The sequence below is a fragment of the Pipra filicauda genome, unplaced genomic scaffold, assembly GCF_003945595.2.
Source record: "Pipra filicauda isolate LSUMZ 115617 unplaced genomic scaffold, ASM394559v2 scaffold405_size854913_pilon, whole genome shotgun sequence".
NCBI classification, from domain to species: Eukaryota; Metazoa; Chordata; class Aves; order Passeriformes; family Pipridae; genus Pipra; species Pipra filicauda.
The window spans coordinates 415403-436152 of NW_024104538.1; the positions used below are offsets into that span (position 1 = coordinate 415403).

General features: G+C 39.6%; 1 protein-coding gene across 4 annotated transcripts in view; it reads left to right on the forward strand.

Moving 5' to 3' along the window:
• DAAM2 (dishevelled associated activator of morphogenesis 2) overlaps positions 1 to 20750 on the forward strand; it is a 201129-nt gene that overhangs the window by 64324 nt on the left and 116055 nt on the right. For all 4 annotated transcript variants that reach the window (XM_039385331.1, XM_027748863.2, XM_027748866.2 and 1 more), the window contains exon 2: positions 14498 to 14700. In XM_039385331.1, the coding sequence (XP_039241265.1) occupies positions 14527 to 14700 (174 nt within the window). In that variant the 5' untranslated portion in view covers positions 14498 to 14526. The remainder of the gene's footprint in view (positions 1 to 14497; positions 14701 to 20750) is intronic.

Here is a 20750-nt window from a genome sequence, read left to right on the forward strand (position 1 = left end):
CTGAAAACCAAAGATATATTACCAAAGCGGGGGAAGAAGGTTAGAATTTTGACTCATATTTCGATAGTTGAAGTACATGTTCTACTGTCCAGAACATGTTTATTCACAAGCTGCTTGTGAGAGCTCAACCAACCATAAGAACAGGAGGACACTGTTTTACTATTCTCCAGCAGTCTAAAGTCCCTAGGGTTATGGATGGCTGCATGTTATTTGTGGATGGCTGGTGCTAAACAGCTTATATGGGGCTGTTGAATGGCTTCTGAATGGTAGTGTGCTGGCATAAGCTTCTTTCTGTGGGGTTGTGTCAGAAGTGATAGGCAGGTGAGTACCAAAGATCTAGCTACTGAAGAGAATCTGCAAATAGAAGGAAGAAAAGAACATAAAATGTCTCTTTGAAGCCAACTAAGAGGCATGCAGAACCGTAGCACATCCCCACAAGTCCTTCCATCAGTGTGGGGAAAAGGTCTGCTTTCTCCTATGTGTCTTGTGTTAGTTATCCCCTCCAGAGCCAGTACTGCTTATCTACTGCTGCTCTGTGATACACTGAAAATCTGTGGGTGAGCATGAACAGTGAGCAAACCACGTGTAGGTCTTTGCTGGTGGTGATGATGGGAGTGCAGAATGAAGAGAGCTGAAGGTTGTTGCAGAGCAGTCCATGATGCACAACTTTGAACTCTGGTACTGGCTGGTAGAGGTGCAGAGGCTCTGCCCAGGGCCTAGAGAGAAAGAAAAGTTTTGACTATGCACAGCTTGAGAGCAGCTTCTGCTTAGTGGTATCAGAAGTAGTGACAACTCTGCCCTCAATTTCTTTCTAATTTGAAGCAAACTGTTTGAGCTGTTATAAAGAGCATGGAAGAGTATACCTAGGCAAGGAAAATTTAAGAAGAAGCATGGAAGTGTAGCTGAAACATAAAAATACTAGACATGTAGCATATGTTGCTTTTCTGAATCTGTAGTCAAGAGACACAGAGTTAGGACTAAGGTTAAAATCCAAGCCTGTTTTGAGTACATCCAGGCTGCAAGAGCTCTATGCAGCACTGAACAAGTACATATATGCCTTCTTATTCCAGTGTGAGGTATTACCTTCAATTTAGACTTAGCTTTTTGTCTCACTGTTCTGTCTACCTCTTCAAGTAAAGAACACAGTTTTAAAGCCCAAATGAAAAGGTGTTTTATCTTCAATCTAACTATTAATTTTAAAAATCAATTATTAAAAGAAGAAAGTTTCTCTATCAATTCTGTTGCTAGCACCATCAAATTTTAATTGCAGGAGCGAATGCAGTTTTTCATTCTGGCCCCTACTGAAGTTTTTATATGACTTGAAATACATTCCACAGGAGTCAGGAAATCATGATTTGGATGCTCTGGATACTTTGGATTGACTTTGCTAAATTCAGCTCAAAAGACCTTTGGAGAAAATCAAATATTTGGGGAGGCTAAAAGAAAATAAATTGCAGGTGCCCACCTGGCACAATTTCAGTAAGGGCCATTTCACCAGAAATTAACTGTCTGAGTTCTGCTTGAAAAGTCAATCTCTTGCTCTACGAGGTTACGTGCTTCCATCAGAATTAATAGGGGTCTGTTACATCCATGGAGAGGAGACGATAGGGAATGTATGTTGTTCACTCATCTGAGGAATGAAAGGCTCTTGTAAAGTCTCCATGACTTAATTTGAATAGTATGTTCACCCTGAAATTACTGCCTTGATAAGATGAACAGAATTTTGAGTATACCTTCTAATATCCTTCTGAAAAGAAGGATAAAATGCTTCTCTTTTTTCTGTTTTTCTGTTTCTTTTATCCTTTTCTTTCTTTTACTGCTGACTTTGCCTACATAAATATGATTTTTGAGGGATTCCCTGGCAAAAAAAGGTCTGAAATACTTTGCTTTACAGAATATAAACCCCTTAGTATATGATAAGAAAGAGATTTCCTCTGGAGTAACCTCAGCCTAAATATTTGAAGAACTGAATATACAAAAACATATTTTTTTTTTTTGACTGAATTATTGGCTCATTGACCCACTGGCACTACCTCCTCACCAAGGTTCCTTCCACAGCATGCGACTTGCTGTGATACACCCACAGAATGCAGCATCCTTCCAGATAGAAAACTGATCTTTCCTCTTGCGTTTTGCTCTAGTTCCTGTGATAAGCGGTTTCCCTCTCTTCAGTTATTTAGTAACTCAAGCTCAAATTTTGATCCTTAGAGACACTGCTTCCAACTTCGAGAAATGCTTTCTTTGGTCCGGAGTACTTGGTTAGAAGGCACAGAGTGATCTCATTTCCAAGATACTGTAAATGTTGTTTTCTCTCTACCAAATGAACAAGACAAAACTGCTTCTCAAGGTGGATCCAGTCACAGCATTAAAGTGTTTTTTTGTGGGGGGTTGTTTTGCTTTTTTTTGGACATCCTCTTTTGCACAGCATTTTCTGAGGTGCTATGGAAATAACTCTCTTGAAGGGCATTTCTAACTGTGGACAGCTTTCTGGGAAATGGATGACCTGGTGATTGCAGTGCTGGGATTTGATGATTGTGAGCTGTTTGCTGTGTCGTCGTAATATTGCAATTTAAGTGGAGACCAACTCTTATTGTAGGAGTATTCCAGCAGATGCAGGAAATGTGTCCTGCAATATTGATATGGGTATGAAATGTGCTCTGGGAATCAAGGAGAGTTAGTGTTGCAATTAGTAGGCCCTATAGGAGATGAACTGTTTCCCTTATCATGCATGACCTCTTAAAAATGTAGAAAATTTTTGCCTGTGTTTGAAATCTCAGCATGAACAGGATAGTCTAAGACCTTGTGGACTCACTCTTGTCTAAAGAACTCTTTTTTTTTTTTTTTTCTTGGAAACCAAACAATGTTCCTTAACACTACTTCCCACATGAACTCCACTCTCCTAATGTGCATTTCTTAATTTGTTTAATTCTGGGGTTGTCCCAGTGGAGCTTTTTGTGATTAATAGCTGATAACACTGTAAACCCAACAGTAAGAAAGTTTCCTGGGCAATAGTCATACTTCTTTCAGGCTGTGTTTGACTGATGTTAGGGCATGGACAGAACAAGCACTAGGGAAGAGTTCACCCAGAAGAGTATCTCATTGGTATGGGGTCAGTGTTTACTTTATACATCTGCTAGTTTATCTTCTTTTCAGACATTTGGAGATGGATCCACTTCTCTGTACAATTTTATCTGTTTTACGCATTCGCTACTGTAGTGTGATAGACCCTCTGCTTGTAATATGAATGACTAGGGGGAGGAAGTAAAACATGAGGATTCCATAGTATTAGTGCTGTTTTCATCTCACATTTGTTGGTCCAACAGCCAATAGGAAAAATTTAGTGATAGGCTGGCAGCCAGTGTGCAAATTGTTGGGTTACATATAAAGTATTTTTTCTTGGATTTGCCATCCAGACCAAATACACAGTTGGTCTTGATGTTTCAGAGCTTCTGACATTTTGCAGCTCCCACTTATTTTGCTGGGAGGTAGGTGCAAAGGTTGTATGAAAATTGAGAGTGCTGCCTTGTTCAGATGGGTTTCTGGGCAGGGAGAGGGGCAAAGGCTACTACTTTTTGTTACTGGAAAGATTTTGGTTCTGATTGGCTATGTTTTCTCTTCAGCTAGTAGGAAATGGGGATAACATCAATTTCAACCTTTCTTGCAGTGAGAGATATTTTTGCATAATATGTATTTATCTGATAAATATCCCTGCCTGACCATGGCAGCAGGGCCAAGATCTCAACTTGTACAAGGCAATATATGACTCCTTACAGTCTCTATTTGTATGTATTCCATCCATAAATATAAGATTATAAAATAAACAAAAATTTATGATTTAAATAAGTTTTAAATATGCTTCCAAAAGGTGAGACAAAATAAACTGTAGCAGGTGATGATTTGGATAAAATCCTATACAACCTATCAAATAAGTCAGTGCTGTAGAAAAGGACAACAAGCAGTGAAATTGGTACATGTTCTGCAAAGGCATACATCACTGGATATAATAATAATGTTTGCAAACCTAAGGGGATAAACATGTTCCTTCTCTGATAGAGGATAGACTTCTGTTTGTATACAAAGGGCCTTCTTTCTGGATCATGTCTGAGGACTATGTATCCAAATCAAGTACCTGTTTAGAAGCAAGATTGTTTTTTTTAATTTTTTTTTTCCAGTTGTGTGCAGCTGTGGTGGGGAGCTGAGGGAATTTTATAGAGCAATCTGTTTTTCTGTGAAGTATGCTTCAGTCTTTGTCAACAAGCTACAAGTAGACTGAGCTCAAAGTTGAAAGAATTTGGTATGTCTTCAGGCAGGCTACTGACTTGCTGTAGATATTTAGAAGTCCGGAGATGACTACCCAAACATTTGCTGTATGCAGCTTCTCTGCAGTTTGCTTTGGGTATCTAAGCATACATTTAAAAATGACCTATCCTTGGGAGAGGACAGTGTGTTGGTCAGTTACAATTCTAGGAAATCTTCCCTAGATATACTTCAGTTCTTAAACTTTTCTTGATCATGAGCCTTAAGGGCCTTGATGTGGACGTGATCCCTTGCCATGAGGATCTGGGAGACTAGAACTACCAGCTATCAGCAGTCCAAAGAGTGCAGTAGATAGGGTTGGTAGCAATTGGCACAGGAACCACACCCTTGTGCACTATATGCTCTAGCCCACATGGATACGCAACACTTTGTAGAGAAGGTCCTCACATTTTGGTATTTACGGGGAGTCCTTCCTGTCCCTCCTTTTACTCCACTGCTTTGAACGTAATGCTGTTCGCCAAAAGCACCTGCTGACCATGCAAGGAAGGTGACTGGTTTTAGGCAGCACTTTCTTTTCAGATCCTCTAAACTAATCACTACCTGTGTCACTCAGAGTATCAGCTCTGTAGATTTTGACCTAAATATAGATGAGGCCTTATTCACTTTAATGCAATGAAACACTTACTGCTTTACGTTTTGGGACGGTTCAGTCATGGCTCTGAAAACAGCTTTCAGTCTTGGTGTAAAGTCTCCTCCTGTAAATATTACAGCAGCCAGAAAATATATTTTATCTGGATGCTACTTAAAAATACACACAGAAAACAACCCAAATTTTTTGAGCAAAACTCTTTCCAAATATCCATTCTTCATGAAGACACGTTAGGTTAAAAGTTCAACAGTTTCACCAAGCTGTTGGCTTGGAGTTCAAACCTACTTGCGTAATGTTGAGGTTTCAGGGCACTGAACCCAGAATATCCCTGGTCAGAATGTTGAACAAAAATAATGCTGGAATAAAATATGACCTTTTCTTAACTTGATTTTCTACAGTGAATTTATTTTTGGTGCCAGATTGACAACTCTGCAATCTAAGTAGTTTAAAAAATAAGTGTATAAAATCAGTCTGTGCCTTGACCTATGGAAACCATCTCCAAGATGGAGTGAGCACCAAAACCCCCCAACCCGTTCCCTTTGTGAATGGGTCTACTGACTGTTTCTTCCATTTAGTGAATCACTAAAGAAGGCTTTTAACTATCATCCCCACTGGCGGCTTTTCAGTATATGGAATCAAACTGAGAACAACCATTTTTATTATAGACAAGTTTGCAGTGACGTGTAAAAGTACACTGTACTTTGGCTGAGGGACTAAATAGGAAAGTGACAGATCTGGAGCCTGGAACCTGCTTTCCTAGGTGACCTTGATGAACATTAGTTTTGAAGTGATTTGGTACTATCCACAAAAAATACGTAGAAGTCCAAATGGTCTCAGTGTTGGGTTTTCCCCCAGTTATACCCATTTACTATAAAGACTGAGTTGCTTTTTCCAGTGAGGGAACTTCAGGAAAATTTTACTGGTGCAGGTAGTTGATTTACCTGTCAATAGTGAAGATAGCACTTGTACACCTACATCTGTGGTTAGTTTCCAGTGGTTATAACCAAGGCATATTTCCATAAGTTTTAACATCCCATAGTGGCCCTGATTAGAGTGTTAGAGTGGAAATCAATTTTTTTACGCTATGATAACATCAGACAACATATGAAATATTCTTCTACTGATTGTCTGAATAAGAAAACAGCATTTCACATGGAAATGAGCTGGAGTTTGGGAAGATGTAATTGGACCTTTACCATTTGTTTGTTTTTCTTGGAGCACACTGGCAGTTCTTACAGAGTATTTCTCTCTCAGTAGAGGCACTCTAATGCCCTCAGCTGCTTATTTTGTCTGGAAAATTCAGGCACCCAGGATAATGATGACAACAACGGCAACATTTTGACTCCCAAATCCCTTGGCAAAATAGTTACATCATGTCTGGAAATAATTGGGCAATGACAGAATGGAAAAATTACAATGACTCAAACAAGACAGGGACGCCCTTAGTAATGGGGTTTTGTGCGTTCATTCTTCTGACGTGGCAGTTATTAGTGCTACTGGGAAACTCTGGATTGACTTCCTTTGTAACTAAACCCCACTCCTCCCAATAGAAATATTGCAGAGATTTTAAGTTCCCAGACCAAGCTTTAGTACTAATCTAAAGTAGTAATCTGCTTTACTAGTATTCCTGATCTTTTGGCATAGAAGATTGAGTGGGACACCTCGTTCTCCATATCACTCAATCCCTTGGCTTCTTTCTTAAGATGATCAAAGACTTTGCTCTGGGGCGTGGATGTCTCATCCTTGGGAGTTGATCTTATGGATAGAACTGACAAACGTTACTTATTAGAGCCAGTTGCGTACCCATGACTGTAAAGATATTTCATACCACAGACTTGTAAAAGGCACAGGACTTCATCTTTCTCTAGAGAAAAATAATCTTCTGCTTTGAAACTGAAGGAGCAATGTGCTGGTTCTGGCTGTCAGTGTGAATGTCTGCTTGACTGATGTTATCATGATCAATTTAATCTTCATTCTATGATTTCTTATATTGAATAAAGGCTTCATCTCATACTCCAGCTTCCAAGGCACTTTTTTTTTCTGTAAAATTGCATCACAGTGTTGTACCCATCACCAAAAGAAAGTAAAGAAAATGGAGAGTCTAACTTAGGCTCTGCTGTCTAGATCTGTAGCTTCTAGAAAACACAGTTCAGACCCCCTCTGTTGAGTAGAACAGATACAAACTGGGATTATAGTATTTTCCTGAATTTATAGCCCTAGGATTACAGTTTATTCTTGACAAGCTTTAAAAATAACTTTTTTAGGATCTCAATTATCTCAAAAGTAAAATCTCGATGTTTTAGACAGTGTTTGAAAAGACTTGCTGCTGCGTGATCTTAGTCAGAATTGGGTCTTGGGGTGGCATCTGGGGGGTTTGTTGGATTCTTTTCCTGTTTACTTTTATGTAGTGTATTTCCCACTGGCTCTTACTGTCACAGCAATTTGATCAACAATGACATAACAAACCAACCCATCTAGTGTAGCTGTGGTATGGAAAATCATTGCATAAATTCCATTATTTCTTAAAGCATGAATTTATCCATGCTGGATTTGTGGACAATGCTAAACGCTGCCTCTACAGCAGCGTCATTACTGGGGTGTGAACCTGTTGTGTCCTGGCCAGATTCCAGCCAGGTGATTACCTTTTTGCTGGCCTACTGTATGGTACCTCAGTCTACTTGGCACTGTAAAATAACTGGTTTAAGCAGGTAATTAAGACCCTACACTGGAGCATCTATAGCCTCAGTGCCACAGCTAGGACCATAAAGTAAAATATAACAAAAGTAAAACATACTCAAAGTGTGGTGCCATCTTTACAGCTTGTGTCATGCAGTAGGTGTCTCTTTAGGATTGTTTTTCTTTTCAATATCTCCTTAAAAAAAAAAAAAAAAGAGTTCTGCAGTTTGAGGCAGAGTAAGTGGCTACAAGAAGCCTTTTCAAATGTAATGGTTGTCATGAAAGAAAAGGTAGATATTGCAATGAAACAGTGAAAAAAGTAGAGAATACAAATAAAACTGGTAGAAAAGATGGAAGGGAAGAACTAAGAGTGTGAAGGAGAAACTTTTTTTTTTTTATAGAAGAGAATTGGTAATCTTTAGACAAATGTGGTTCATGGTGAGGAAAACAGGAAAATTGATCTTGGTAGCAGTCGCTTTCTGATTGAGAAAGAAGTGGAGGTTATCAGTAGATGTTACTCAAACTGCAATGCTGCAACACTAGAGAACTTAGAAGTAGTATGGGAGGTGGAGCGTGTGGGCAAGGAAAGGACAGGACTCCAGACTTGCACTCAAACCAGAAAGGTTGATTACATTTAGGCAGTATGCAGTCCTGTTCGCTCCACCACCATGGTGGTTTGAACTGTTGGCAAGCATGCCTAAGTGTGGAATTGAAATTAGAATGTGAATCTGTGGTACAAATCACTGAGGAGATTAAGGACATATATATTCTCAATAAACACTTAGGTTGTGAATTTTACTTGTTTTGTTTGCAGTCTAAGATGTGGTAGTGATATTGCCATTCAGAAACATTAAAGATATGTAGATTTACTTGTATCTAATGAGTTGCAATATTATAACTAAGACTCAGAATTTGGTGTCTAGGAGGATAGATTAGTTTTGACCTTGCAAATGTCTGTGTGGAGTGATAGTTTTAGGAAACTAGTACATCTGCAAAAATAAAAAAAAACTTCTTAGCAGGTAAAGAGTGAATGGATTGTTTGGCCAGCTCGGTTAAATAGACAAAATTATTAATCTGTACTTGATTAAAGTGTGGAAAAAAAGGTGTAAAAAAATTAATAAATTATTACTAACCAGATTCATGGCACTGACTTTTACTGCTTTGTTGCTCACTTCACTTTGTATTTTGAATTTGACTGTTCTTTTTAAATTGTTTTCCTATGAACACAATTTGGATGGATTAATGGATTAGGAGGGACTCAAGGAACCTGCTGGTATCTTTTTTCTTTCTGTTGGCTTTTTTTTCTGTTTGATGGGTTTTGTTGTTTTGTTTGTTTTTTTGGTTTGGTTGGTTTTGGGTTTTTGATAGGTTTTTGGTTTCATTTGTTTTTTTCTGTAGCGTTTTTTAACTCTCATTCACAGAGAAAGTGTTGCAAAATAATCTTTCAGAAGGGAAAGGTCCCCTACACTCTAGCTTTTTTTGTTGTTGCTCTGTGTTGTTAAGTTGGTATCAGGTAAGACATATTGGATTTGTGGGCATTAACAGACTAACATTAGTGGTCATTAGTCATCCAGCACATCCTGAGCATCCTTAAAGTATTAAAAATAAAGAGATTTTTGACAGACACGTTGCATTAAGTAGGTTCATGGATATAGTTACACCTGACAGCCTTCAAATAGTCCTTGCCTTTTCTCTTACCTCAGGACATACTTCCGAGGTAAAGACATGAATAAAAATTAAATAAATATTAATAACATATAATATTATGTATATAACAGGAGACAATCTTTAGGTCTATGAAATGCTTTGAAATTATCAACCATCTCAGTTTTAATGGGAAGGTATGTAAAACAGACCAGAGCTGAGTGCCTGAACTGTCTTACAAAGTCCTTATAACAACTGAGAGACCTGCACTCTTGTTTTGATGTATTGTGGGAGGAAAAATCTGTGAACTGGCTTCAAAATGCAGTGTTTTGAGCTGCCCTCTCTCCTGTGGTGGAACTGTTGTAAGTGGGCTTGGCTCACTAGGACTGAGTGGCCATTGCTGCATAGGACCATGCTCATTTTCCAAGTTTTCCAGGGTCTTGTGCACAGGACCCTGCTTGTTTCCAGTGATCTCTTTTGGGTCCAGTGCCTTCCTGTCCAACATAGCAAACAGGTGTGATCTTCAGGAAGCATACCCTCCCTGAAAAAAAGATTTTAACTTCATGGGGTTTTGTTGCTGTTTTGTACCTTGGAGACCAGGAGGCTCCTTAGTCTGGCGACAAATCCAAGCCAGGGGAGTTGGGTTACTATTACAGATGCAACAAATGGATTGCCTGTCTGCTTCCTTTCCCCATCCCCCATGCTGCAATTGCCCTATAGTGCATCTGACATCTGTCACATCACATGTGACATACATGGAAAATTCCCATGGTAATTGGAACATGCTGCAAAGTTCATAGTTTCACCATCTGAAGAAGTACTGAAGAAGTAATATGGTCCAGAGAACTGAACATAGGATCAGTATGAAGCTTTTTAGCTTTATCCAGTGTGTATATTTGGACTGTTTTGAGCATGGTGCTTATTTTCTGGATTTCATTATCAATAAATGACAATAAAGGTAGCTGTTTTATTACCATGAATTTCTTGTTGTTTATTATTTAATAGTTGAATAGTATAGAGACTGAACTTGGATTTGGGGGTTGAGGGTGAGTTGGTTTATGTTCCAAACCAGTCTGAATTCAGGTTTCTGTCTACTTCTGTGATCACACATTACATTTATATGTTTTATCCTGCCATAAAGAAAGATAGATTTACAGGGAAACTGAAATTATTCACTTTGATTCCTTTCCTACTAGCATAAATCAGTGTGGGCAGTGATTCTTCGTCTTATATTTAGTCCCATGCTTCCCACTCAGGTGAGAGCTGTGGCTGCATCTACCAACCTTGTGTGTCTGTTGATGATAAGTGGAGATTCAGCTCTGGAACTGTTTTCCATTAATGTTTCCTTACATTGCATATGGGTTTTGCTGGACTGCGTGTGTTTAGTTAAACCACTGAGTTATCTTTCTTCCTTTTTTCCAAAGGTGGTGATGCAAAAGTAGTTTTCTCTGTTTTAGCTACCTTTGTGCTCTGGCTACTCACTGTATCGAAGGACGGAACAGTGAGGTAAAACTGTAATAATCAGCTCTCTCATATAGGACAGCTGCTGGCATAGCAGTTGTTTCAGGTGTCTTACTGTTTGTGGAACGTTGTTTAGTTAGCATATGTTGGCATGAAAATTATGATTTCTGAGATGAGAATGAAGAGTGAGACTGAGGCAGCAGTTTAGAAAGCAATTGAAAGAGGATCCTCGTGTAGTTAGCATGGATCCCATCCCATGTGGCTAAAACTTCTGATAAGACTTGGAAAAATTGCATTAACTTAATTATGTTTGGTCACTGGGCCAAATGGTTTAGAAATGAACACGTACGCTCTGTCAGAGGAAGAGGACGTTGTTATAATTAGACCTTGGGCAAAGTTCCAGGCTGTGACTCCTGACCTGAGCTGAACCACAGATGGGGCTGGGAAGCAGGAGAGGGATCGCTACGAGGAGCGGGTGTGTGGTTAGCTGTTGAAATGACAGCAACTTGTTTGTGTTGTGCAAAAGGGCAAAACAGTGGAACTGAGAAGAGCTGTGGGAGGGAGTTATGTGTAATAGTGGGATTCTCTCCAGAGAGAGATTTCCTCTTGATTCTCACTGGAGGTATACATAGAAATAGATAATTTCGCACATTTCATTTTTACTTGCAAGAAGTTGAAAGACAATAGAGCTTTCATTAGCATAAAAAACCACCACCTTTTGTTATTTTCATCAATTTTTATGTCACTTTGCTATCAATTACCACTCAGGAAAATGAAAGATGCTCTTTTCTTCATTTTCTTTGTTGCCTCTCGCCCCACCTGCCCCATTATTTGGAAGCACATTTGATTCTTGACAGAGGAAAGTCAAAAGAAGGAGAAAGAAAAGGAAAAGATAATTAACTTGGAGGTTATTGGAAAATATTTATTTTGTAAAAAACTATGGCTACCAACAAAAATCATAGAGTTGTAATTAATTCTTACATAGCACAAACAGTGCAACTTAAGTAGATGTCCTTCTGAGTCCTGTTACTGGTAGGCTTAACCTTTAGAGAGACAGTGGTCCCACTTAGAAATATCATTTATTCACTCAGTGATTCAATTCTAGAATGCCTGTGCTAGATTCCTCTCTAGCAGTCCTCAATTGTTCTTATTTTGAAGGCATCTAGACATCTTACCTATCTACAATTAGAGTGTTGTAGCAATACAGAAGTGGTGTTTTACCCCCCTGTGCCAGTATGAATTTCATACATGCTGCTTAGGGATGGACCTGGAAAATGCCAGTGTTCCGAGCATGAGTTGTGTGATGGAATGATGCTTTGTGAAAGCACACGAGGCAAGGTTACTGTTCACGTGAGCTCCGCACCTTTTTGCAGAGTAGTAAAAGTTGAGTAGCTGGGAGTTTGGATCCCAAGGAACTACTGATTCTGTAAAAACATCACAGTAACCAACACTAGCTTGTGTATTTCTCAGCATTATGGAAGAAGAAGGACTGGAGACTGTTCACTTCTTAGATGAACCTGCTTAAGATGAAAGCTAAGTGATGAAATGTCAGTACAGAACAACCTGTGGAGGCCTGAGCAGGGCAGTACTTACCCCATAGAAAATGCTGACCTCCACATCCATTCATGTAGTGCTCATTTCCTGGTAAGGTACCTCTTTTTGAGGATTTTATACCAAAGTCTTGACCTGAGCTCATAAAGGAAGATGGTCCTATCACTTCAATGTCTCAGCCAGTTTTTCCAAGGATGCTCCAGAGAATGCTAGTCCTTTGACGGTTGGTAGGGAAGCCTTTATACAGTGGGCCAGAGCTTGGGTACAGCTGAATTGATGCAAATGTTATTATATTTCATGTAAATCAGGTTTATCTCATTGATTTGAGTTCCTTCCAAACCAAAGTTTTGTCAAACTAATTGGTTCTGATCTCATTCATGACCAGATTGCCATAAAGGGCATTGCACTTGGAGTAATCCTTGAGAGGATGGTCTGTAGCGTACAAGTTTAACTTCTGAGGCTCTCTCGTGAAATCTTTTAACAACTGAATCTCTTACGTCTCCATTACTGATAGGAAACAGAAGTTGCCATGCACATTATTGTGATAGATTTGAGGGCATTTTGGTTTTACTGACTGAAGCTGTGTCAAAGACCGGTTCAAGTTGACCTTTGGCATCTCCTAGTGAGAACCAGTGTTCTTATGAATGGGCTTTTGAAGCCAGCAACATCCTGCCCTACTGAGTCCTGCTGAAACATACCACCCCTTGCAGAGTTGGCACAAAGAGCAAAGCAAAGTGGGCACACCAAAAGACTACTTAGTAGCAGCTCACTTTCCTTTCAGCTGCATGAGAGTTGCAGCTGATGCCCCTCCAGTGCATAAGAGAAGGTACTAGATAAATTAATCCCAGCGCAAAGTAGGGCAGGTGATTTCTGCTAAGCACACAGTGCCACAAGGGTGGAGGTTTGGGTGGTTTGGGCACTTTTTTTGTTGTTTGTTGCTTAGGTTTTTCTTGAGTGAGCATGCTGATTTCTGCACAAAAAGTCCCTGGAGAGCTTCTGGCCGTGCGCTCTATGTTAAGTCCCACTATGCAACTGCTTTCCCAAAGGTGCTTTTTCCTTGCACAGCTACTTAGTCTCTGTGAAAGCTCAAAGCAGCCTTGTTCTGGCAGGCAAACAGACCAGAGCATTGTGGGGCAGGTTAGGGCAGCAGCTGCTCTGATGACAAAACTCAGCTGTGTTGCTGCTGATACAGCATCCAGGATTCTGTGGTGTGGTTCACCTGCCACCTCTCTTCTGCTCCCCTGTTCCATGCCCAAGGAGATGGGCGTCACAAGCTTTAGTTATTTACTCTCTAAGGATATAGCTTATTCTGCAGATTAAGTGAAAAAGTGAAGTCCTTAAAAATATAACACAAATAAGCCCCTGAGCTGTCAAACAACAAGTCCCTTAAAAGGGCAAAATATGTGGCTCTCTGTGCACTGCACAGATCCCTCCTTTCAAACTGCTGGCAGGAGACTTCCTGTTTGGATGGGCTGCTCACAAACGGTGTTGTGTGGTAGTGAAATCTGTCGCTTCCCAGCTTCTCCTTCAGGCCTCCCTTTATACTCCTGATACCAAAGCCCCTCAAGCCTGGATCCTGTCAAGATGGGATCTGGCAGCTCAAATGTAAATTTGAAAGCATGCATTAGCACTGTTATGTTTCTTTCCTGAAAACATAAGGCAACCCAAACTACTTACATGCATTTGAAAATGGGATAGATGAAATGGTCCTACTGTGATAGTCCTGGTCATAAAGGGAAAAGTGAATGTTTGGTGGTCTGGCTCCAGAGTGATAGAAAGTTTGATTTCTACTTCGTTGTTTTGTTGTTCATTTTATATTGATCAAATGGGGTACCTTTGGAAGACTCTTCCATGTGTTCTGGGTAAATTCTCCAGCACATGCTTTTTTGCTTCAGATACTTTGCTTCCTTTATTATAGTAGTGAGAGAAAGGCCAATACCAGCATTCAGTGGTAGAATTCAACCTTGGCTACTGAGCATTGCTGATAAATCTGGGAAATCCCACACTGAGTTTGTAAAGCCTTTTCAGAAACATTGGGAGAAGTGATTTTACACTGTGTTAATACACCATAATAAAGCTTAGCTACCTTGTCTAGGTTGAGTGTTTATTTTGCTCTTTTGTGTGTCAGCTCCTTCTGTCGTCTTCCAGCTGTTACTCCAGTGACAGCCATTGTAACTGCAGAGAGCTGTGCAGATTCGACAGTCTTGTTAATCATCTAATGTCTGTTGGTTTTGTTTGTTTGTTTTTTTCTCCCTGCAGAACATGATCAGAAGATAGCATCATACACCATGATCATGGCCCCCCGGAAGCGGAATCGTCATGCCTTGGGATTTCTTTGTTGTTTTGGGGGTAGTGACCTCCCTGAAATCAACCTCAAGGACAATAATCCCCTCCAGTTCCTTGAGTTTTCTGTCCCAATCCCACCAGCAGAAGAGCTCAATGCCAGATTCTCCGAACTTGTGGTAAGTTTCTGCTGACAGATTGATATATTTAGTGGGTGGATGAACTCCTCCCTTCAAAAGAGGAGTAAAAGAACTTAAGGGATTTATTAGAGATAGGGAAAAAAAGCTTCTGTTGAAGTTTTGTTGTTGGTTTTTTGTTTTTTTTTTTTTTTTTTTTTTTTTTTTTTTTTTTTTTTTTTTTTTTTTTTTTTTCTTTTTTCATTCTTTTATGACAAGTTCCTTGGTGGGACAAAGGCAGCAAGTGACGGGACGGATGATAGTGGCACTGGATATAAGTACAACTAACTGCTTAAATATGCTTATTTATTTTCATAGCACTATGCAATTCTCCAGGTGTAGGATTGGGCATATTAGAAGGAACTAGAGAGAATGACAGTCAATTTCTTTTTAACAATTTTGGGATAAAATCTGCTGTATAATATATTATGCTGGAAAATCTTAAGGTTTGTGGATCTATAAAATAAGGATTATTCTGTTTTGTTGATCAGTAACATTCTGCTGGTGAGGTATAAGAATCAGATGACCATGCTAATTATGTTTCATCATCCAGCTGCCTTTGAACCATGAAACGGTGCTGTTGCAGCAAAAACCATAAACAGGAAGGGAAGGAACTATTTCAGATGAACTTTGTTGTTTGCTTTTGTGGTAAATGTTGCAGACTCCAGGAGCCAGACACTTGCTTTTCATGCCTGGCATCAAACGACTTCACTGTCTTTGCCTACTTGTTCAGCCTGCATGCAAAACACAGGCAGAGGTCATAGGGCTGGGTTGTTTTGCAATCTATGTTGTAAAGGTGATGCCCATTTGATGCAGTTTATTAGATATCTCATTGCCATTCTGAGATTGGAGGTTATGTAATGTGAGATATCTGTAAGGGTATATATGCCTGAGGTGAGGAATAGAACAGAAAATATTGGATCTCAGAATTAGAGGAATTTGCAAGTAGTCTTTCTACATTACACTATAACATTAGCCCATTAAATTCTTATCCATGACCATAGCTTCAAAGTGCTGTAGCAATGAAAATAACCATATAATTTGGGTATGCAAGTGGAAGTTAATATATGGGCAACTATAGTATGTCATACCAAATATGGGGACAGCTGTAGTTTGTCAGATCAGTGGTCTGACAACCTAGCCCAGGCTCTTGTTTCAAGATGGGGTCCAAAGCAGATGCCTAGTGAAGAATATAAGATGTGGCCATAGGGTGGTCTTTTCCAGGATACTCTCCAACCCTCTAAAAATTTTCAGCTCAAGGACTTCATCAGTCAAAAGTTGCTTTCTGTGTACATAGTAAATTGGTATGGATTTCTTTTCCATTAACTGTTTTCACCTTCCCTAGCACCCATTAGCATTTTCAGTATTCTATGGCAGGGGTGTAGAAAGGAGTCAATAGGATTTGCAGCTGTTTCAGGAAGAATAATATGTGCAGCAGAAGAGAGTCTACTTGCTTCAAACTAATTAGCAGATGAGGAATCTTCTCTTATGGAAATATTTCACAGAATTCTGGTCTATATTTAAGTCAGTTTGCCTTTTATGTTGAGACTACTTGAATTCCTCTCAGAAAATGCAGCTGTCTAACTGTGGAGAATTCTGCGTGGTGACGGATATCTCTCATGAGTAAGAGTGTAATCTGTAATCTGCTCTGCTGACAATTTATTTCTGGATGCTGCTTAAGTATTGGTTTTCACATGCAAAGCTTGAACTGCTGTATCAAAGTTCATGCCTCTCCAATACGAAGATCCGTTGAAACATTCAACCCAGCCTTCCTGAAGATGTCACCAACAGATGTGCTTTGCTCCTGAACCTGACTGGCTAAAACTGGAGCTTGTTTACCTTCGTGTCATAGTGAAAGACCTGTTTGAGTTGCTGCTGGGCTTTTGCTTACTGAGAAGGGTATCAGTTTTATGAGGAGTTTGAGAGTTTGCGGTGGTATTAATGGTGCTTTTAGTTTTATGTCTGGCAAATACTGGTGTTCCATGTGCTTGTGGCAAAACATCTCACAGCTGCCTTATGGAAGTCTATTAAACAGTATAATTTATAATGTTTCTGGTGCAAAATTTAATGACAAGTATACGTGATGATCTGTAAAAATTTTTGGCCCCAGTAGTTTGAGAGTTGTTGGTCTATGCTATAACTTATTAAATGTGCTGACAGCTTATAACTGGCATATGCATTTCAAACAAATGAAGCTATTGAAATGAAAACAGATCATATTCAGTTCTTATACTTAATGATAGTACCCTAGCCATCATTGCACGAGAAGGGAGCTGGGAAAGAAAAGTGCTGTTTTTCAGAAGGTTAATGGTGTACATTACACATTTTTATAAAGCAGTCAGATAGGATGGTAATGCACGTCCATAGGAGTTCCTGATTAGAAAGGTAACATAAGACCAGTTATGGGCTTTATAAGAGGAAAAAACCTGGGCTAGAAACTGGGCTGGCAGAATGCAGAATTTGCCTAGAAGGGCTCGTTTGTCCGTAGGTCCAGATTAATGCATGTTCTATGAGTCACTAAAATAAAACAGGCTACATCTGTATTGACAGCTCAGATGAGATTCTAATTGGATTAGAAAGATTCAGCCTGTAAATGCACCAGTGTAAATCAGCGACCTGGAAGTGCCTGAGAGAGCTCTGTGCTGTGTACTAGCTCCCTGCTGCTTATCCGTTAGGGCCTAGTCTGGGTGCACTTGTACTATATAAAACCCAGATTTGAGTGTAAAGCCTTTTGACCTAAATCCCCAAGTGAAATGATGACACCAACATCATCTGAGATCCAAAGTGAGAGAAGCATTTGTGTTGGCTCCCTGAAGCAGGCCCAGGGGGTATAGCCTCATCTTGCCATCTGCTCTACAAAGGGTATAATGAAACATTGATGTGCTTGAATGAATTTTTAAAAGCCTTATTTTTTCCCTCGTTGCAGTTAAAATCTGGGGCATTTTCCCATGTAAGAGTTAATGACAAGAAAAGCTAAGCCTAGCTGTGCTGGAGAAGCGTTCCTTGTGATGCATTTTCCATTCCAGTAAACAAATGTTTCTACCTGACTTTCTGAGGAAAACTGACATTTTGAGGACCAGAAGCATGTCTCTTCCTGTTCTCGTGGTACTTAAATTAGTACCATGAAAACTGAATTTGGAGATGTCCATTTTTCAAGAGGATGATTTAGGAATGTGTTGGGATCCCTTATTTGTGGTGGATTCACATGACCCATTCATAGCTTTCAAACTTGTGTAGTCTCCAGACTGAGGCAGGTATACATGTATGAGCTCAGGATGGTTTGGTCTGATTTTTTGGGGCTGAGACAGGAGAAGATGTAGTAGCTCTCTGCTGGCAGGGATTGACTTGGGATTAATGCAATGGTAACAGTACAGGTAAGTCCTTATCAGAAGTTTAGGTGCACATAACACAAAGCAAACAAAAATATTTGTGACCACAAACCTTGCCTCTCAAAGAGCCACTTTCGTGGCTTTAGTGTCTCTCCTTCAATGAACAGGCAAAAAAAAGAGGCTCTAGAAATTAAGGGGTGTGGACTGGTCCTGTACCTTGCAAATTGTAAAACTGGCCCTACCTGGCCATCAAGGCATCACAGCTTCACTTCTGCTTCCTTCCTCAGTCTCTCTTCTCAGCTGGCACTGTGTATACTACCATGTAGTATAGCGCTGTTGCAGTTGGTGGTCTATTGTCAGGCCCTAAACCAGTTTTGTGCCTGATGGCAAAAATGTCTGTGCTAAGCACACATGTTTTTCCTTGCACAGATTTATTGACTGAACAGGAACTATAGAAGAATTTGGAAGAACTATTCCAAGGCAAGGGAAAATAATTATTTTTCATGGAACAGCTTCTCCATCTCCTTGTTCATATTTGTTAGGAGCAGTGTGTTCTTGTCACAGTGAATTCCCTTTGCTCAGTATTAGAATCCTGGAATCTTCTTGTTGGTTAAAGGTGATACGCTGCTTGGCACTAAAGATTTTGCCATCTAGATCTCTCTTATACCACCAACATAATCCCAGATAGGAACTCAGACCATGCCAAGAAGGGTGATTTAAATGGTGGCAAATCAGGAAAAACAGAAAAATGTAAAGAATGCTAGCACAGAGGAAAGAGCAGTGTAAGAGCTTGTGCTTTTATTATTTCTCTTTGTTTCTTTTGTTACTGGCCATGAGATGGTAATGGTATTTGAGAAGGTGGAGTTCAAGACTGTCTATTCTAAGATGGAAGGTCCTTGGGGAAGAAGTGGAGTTGTCTTTTGAGCTGACATTTTTGAAGTTGATTGTATCATTATATGCTCCAGGCTTATACTGGGAAAGATTTGAGAAACGCTTACTGTTATACCTTTGTGGTCTTGTAAGAAGCATTCTGGTATTTAGCTCAGGTGGGACGTTGACTGGAATTTCCTGTCATGGTTTGTTTCTCTTATGTTCCATTTGAATCTCTTCAATTTTTAGTTTGGGTTTTTTTTCCTTCTTTTTTTTTCACCCCCTCAGAGTACCTAAAGAAGGAGTTTTGCTGACTTTACAGATTCACAAAAGCTTTTCAACCATAATACTATTTACCATCCTCAAAGGCTTTTTAGATCTCATGACACCACAAGTACCTATTAAGGTACATTATTTACTGTTGAGGAGCAACATAAGTACTTATGAACTGTCTATATTTGAAAAATGTAGAATTATCCAGCATCTGTTTTGGCCTGCCTTTAAGCTTCTTTTCCGTTGAAATGATAGTTCCATGTGAGGTCCTGTCATTCTTCAGTTTCTGAAAGAGGTAGGTTGCTGCTCATGTGAGGCAGCATACATTCTCTCTCTCGCTCTCTCTCTTGAAGAGATCTTACTGCAAAGCCTCAGCTTTTCTAGAGAAGATATATGGAACTACAATGTACTCCTGAACAATAAGGCCACTGGAAATCAAACCCATATTTTCTCTTGTAGTATTGCCTGAGTGCAATGAAATGAAGATGGAAGCAAGTGCTGAATCAAGATCTCTGTCCTTCCCTCAGCCCGTGCTGGGGAACCATGATTGAAACCTTAACTTTGGTTTCTGTCTGCAGTGCTCTATAACAGCCACCACAAAAACATGGAACTATGTCCCTTACTGAAACAACCCTAAGTTACACATAGTCTCTCCCCTTGTCACTTTTGATCCCATTATATTTATTAATGGCTGCCACAACATCAAAGTTGGCTTGATTTCTGAATTAAAGATGAGCTAGCTCAGTAATCTAGCTGGAAAGAATACCAGTGACTGTGCTAGTAAAGAGAAGAGAGAAAATATTCTTTCTCCTTCAGTCTTCTTGGAATAAGAGCTGTACAGAGAAACTCCCATGAAGATGATAAATATGAGAAGACGTGGCAGTGGAGTCCAAGCAGCAGAGGGAGCAACTTGGTAACCTCTGAGTAGTCTGATAATTTCTGTAACCATGACTAGAAATTTTCAATGCTTCTTACTTTCTCTCTTGGGTCACCTGAGGAAGGAGGATATCTAGAGCAAGATGCCAGATGCTTTACTGTACCTTTTGCTCTTGTCTTTTTCCTTTGTCCTCTCCTACCACATGGGTCTCAGTTTTTCTACACATTTCTGCTAATCTCTTTCTAAGTAAATCAGTGTCTTCATCTTGTCCTGATGGAATTAGTGTGATATTAGTGTGATATTTGCTGCTGTTTTATATTTTGTTGTACTCCCTCGATTTCTCAACACGCCAGAGTAGTAGTTGGTAGTATTTTAGCAACTACAGGCTAGTGCTTTAGTTACAAAATGCTGAGAAGAGTTGGTGTACTGTGTACACGAGCCACCCATGTGACTGGAATCTATGCTAGTTCTCTCAGGACAGAAACAAAGGAGCAGTGGTGTCACCATGGACATGTTTCTAGTAGCATCGGATGAAGTGTCCAATAACATAAAGTTTGGGAAAATTCTGCTCTTTGCTGTGAAATTTCTTTACATCTGTTCCTTCTTTACCTTAACAGAGAATAAAATTCAGTGATTACAGTCTCATTTCCCAGAGCAGAAAAAGTTGATGACAAAAGAAAGAAAGAGTTTTTTGTTGAAAGTAA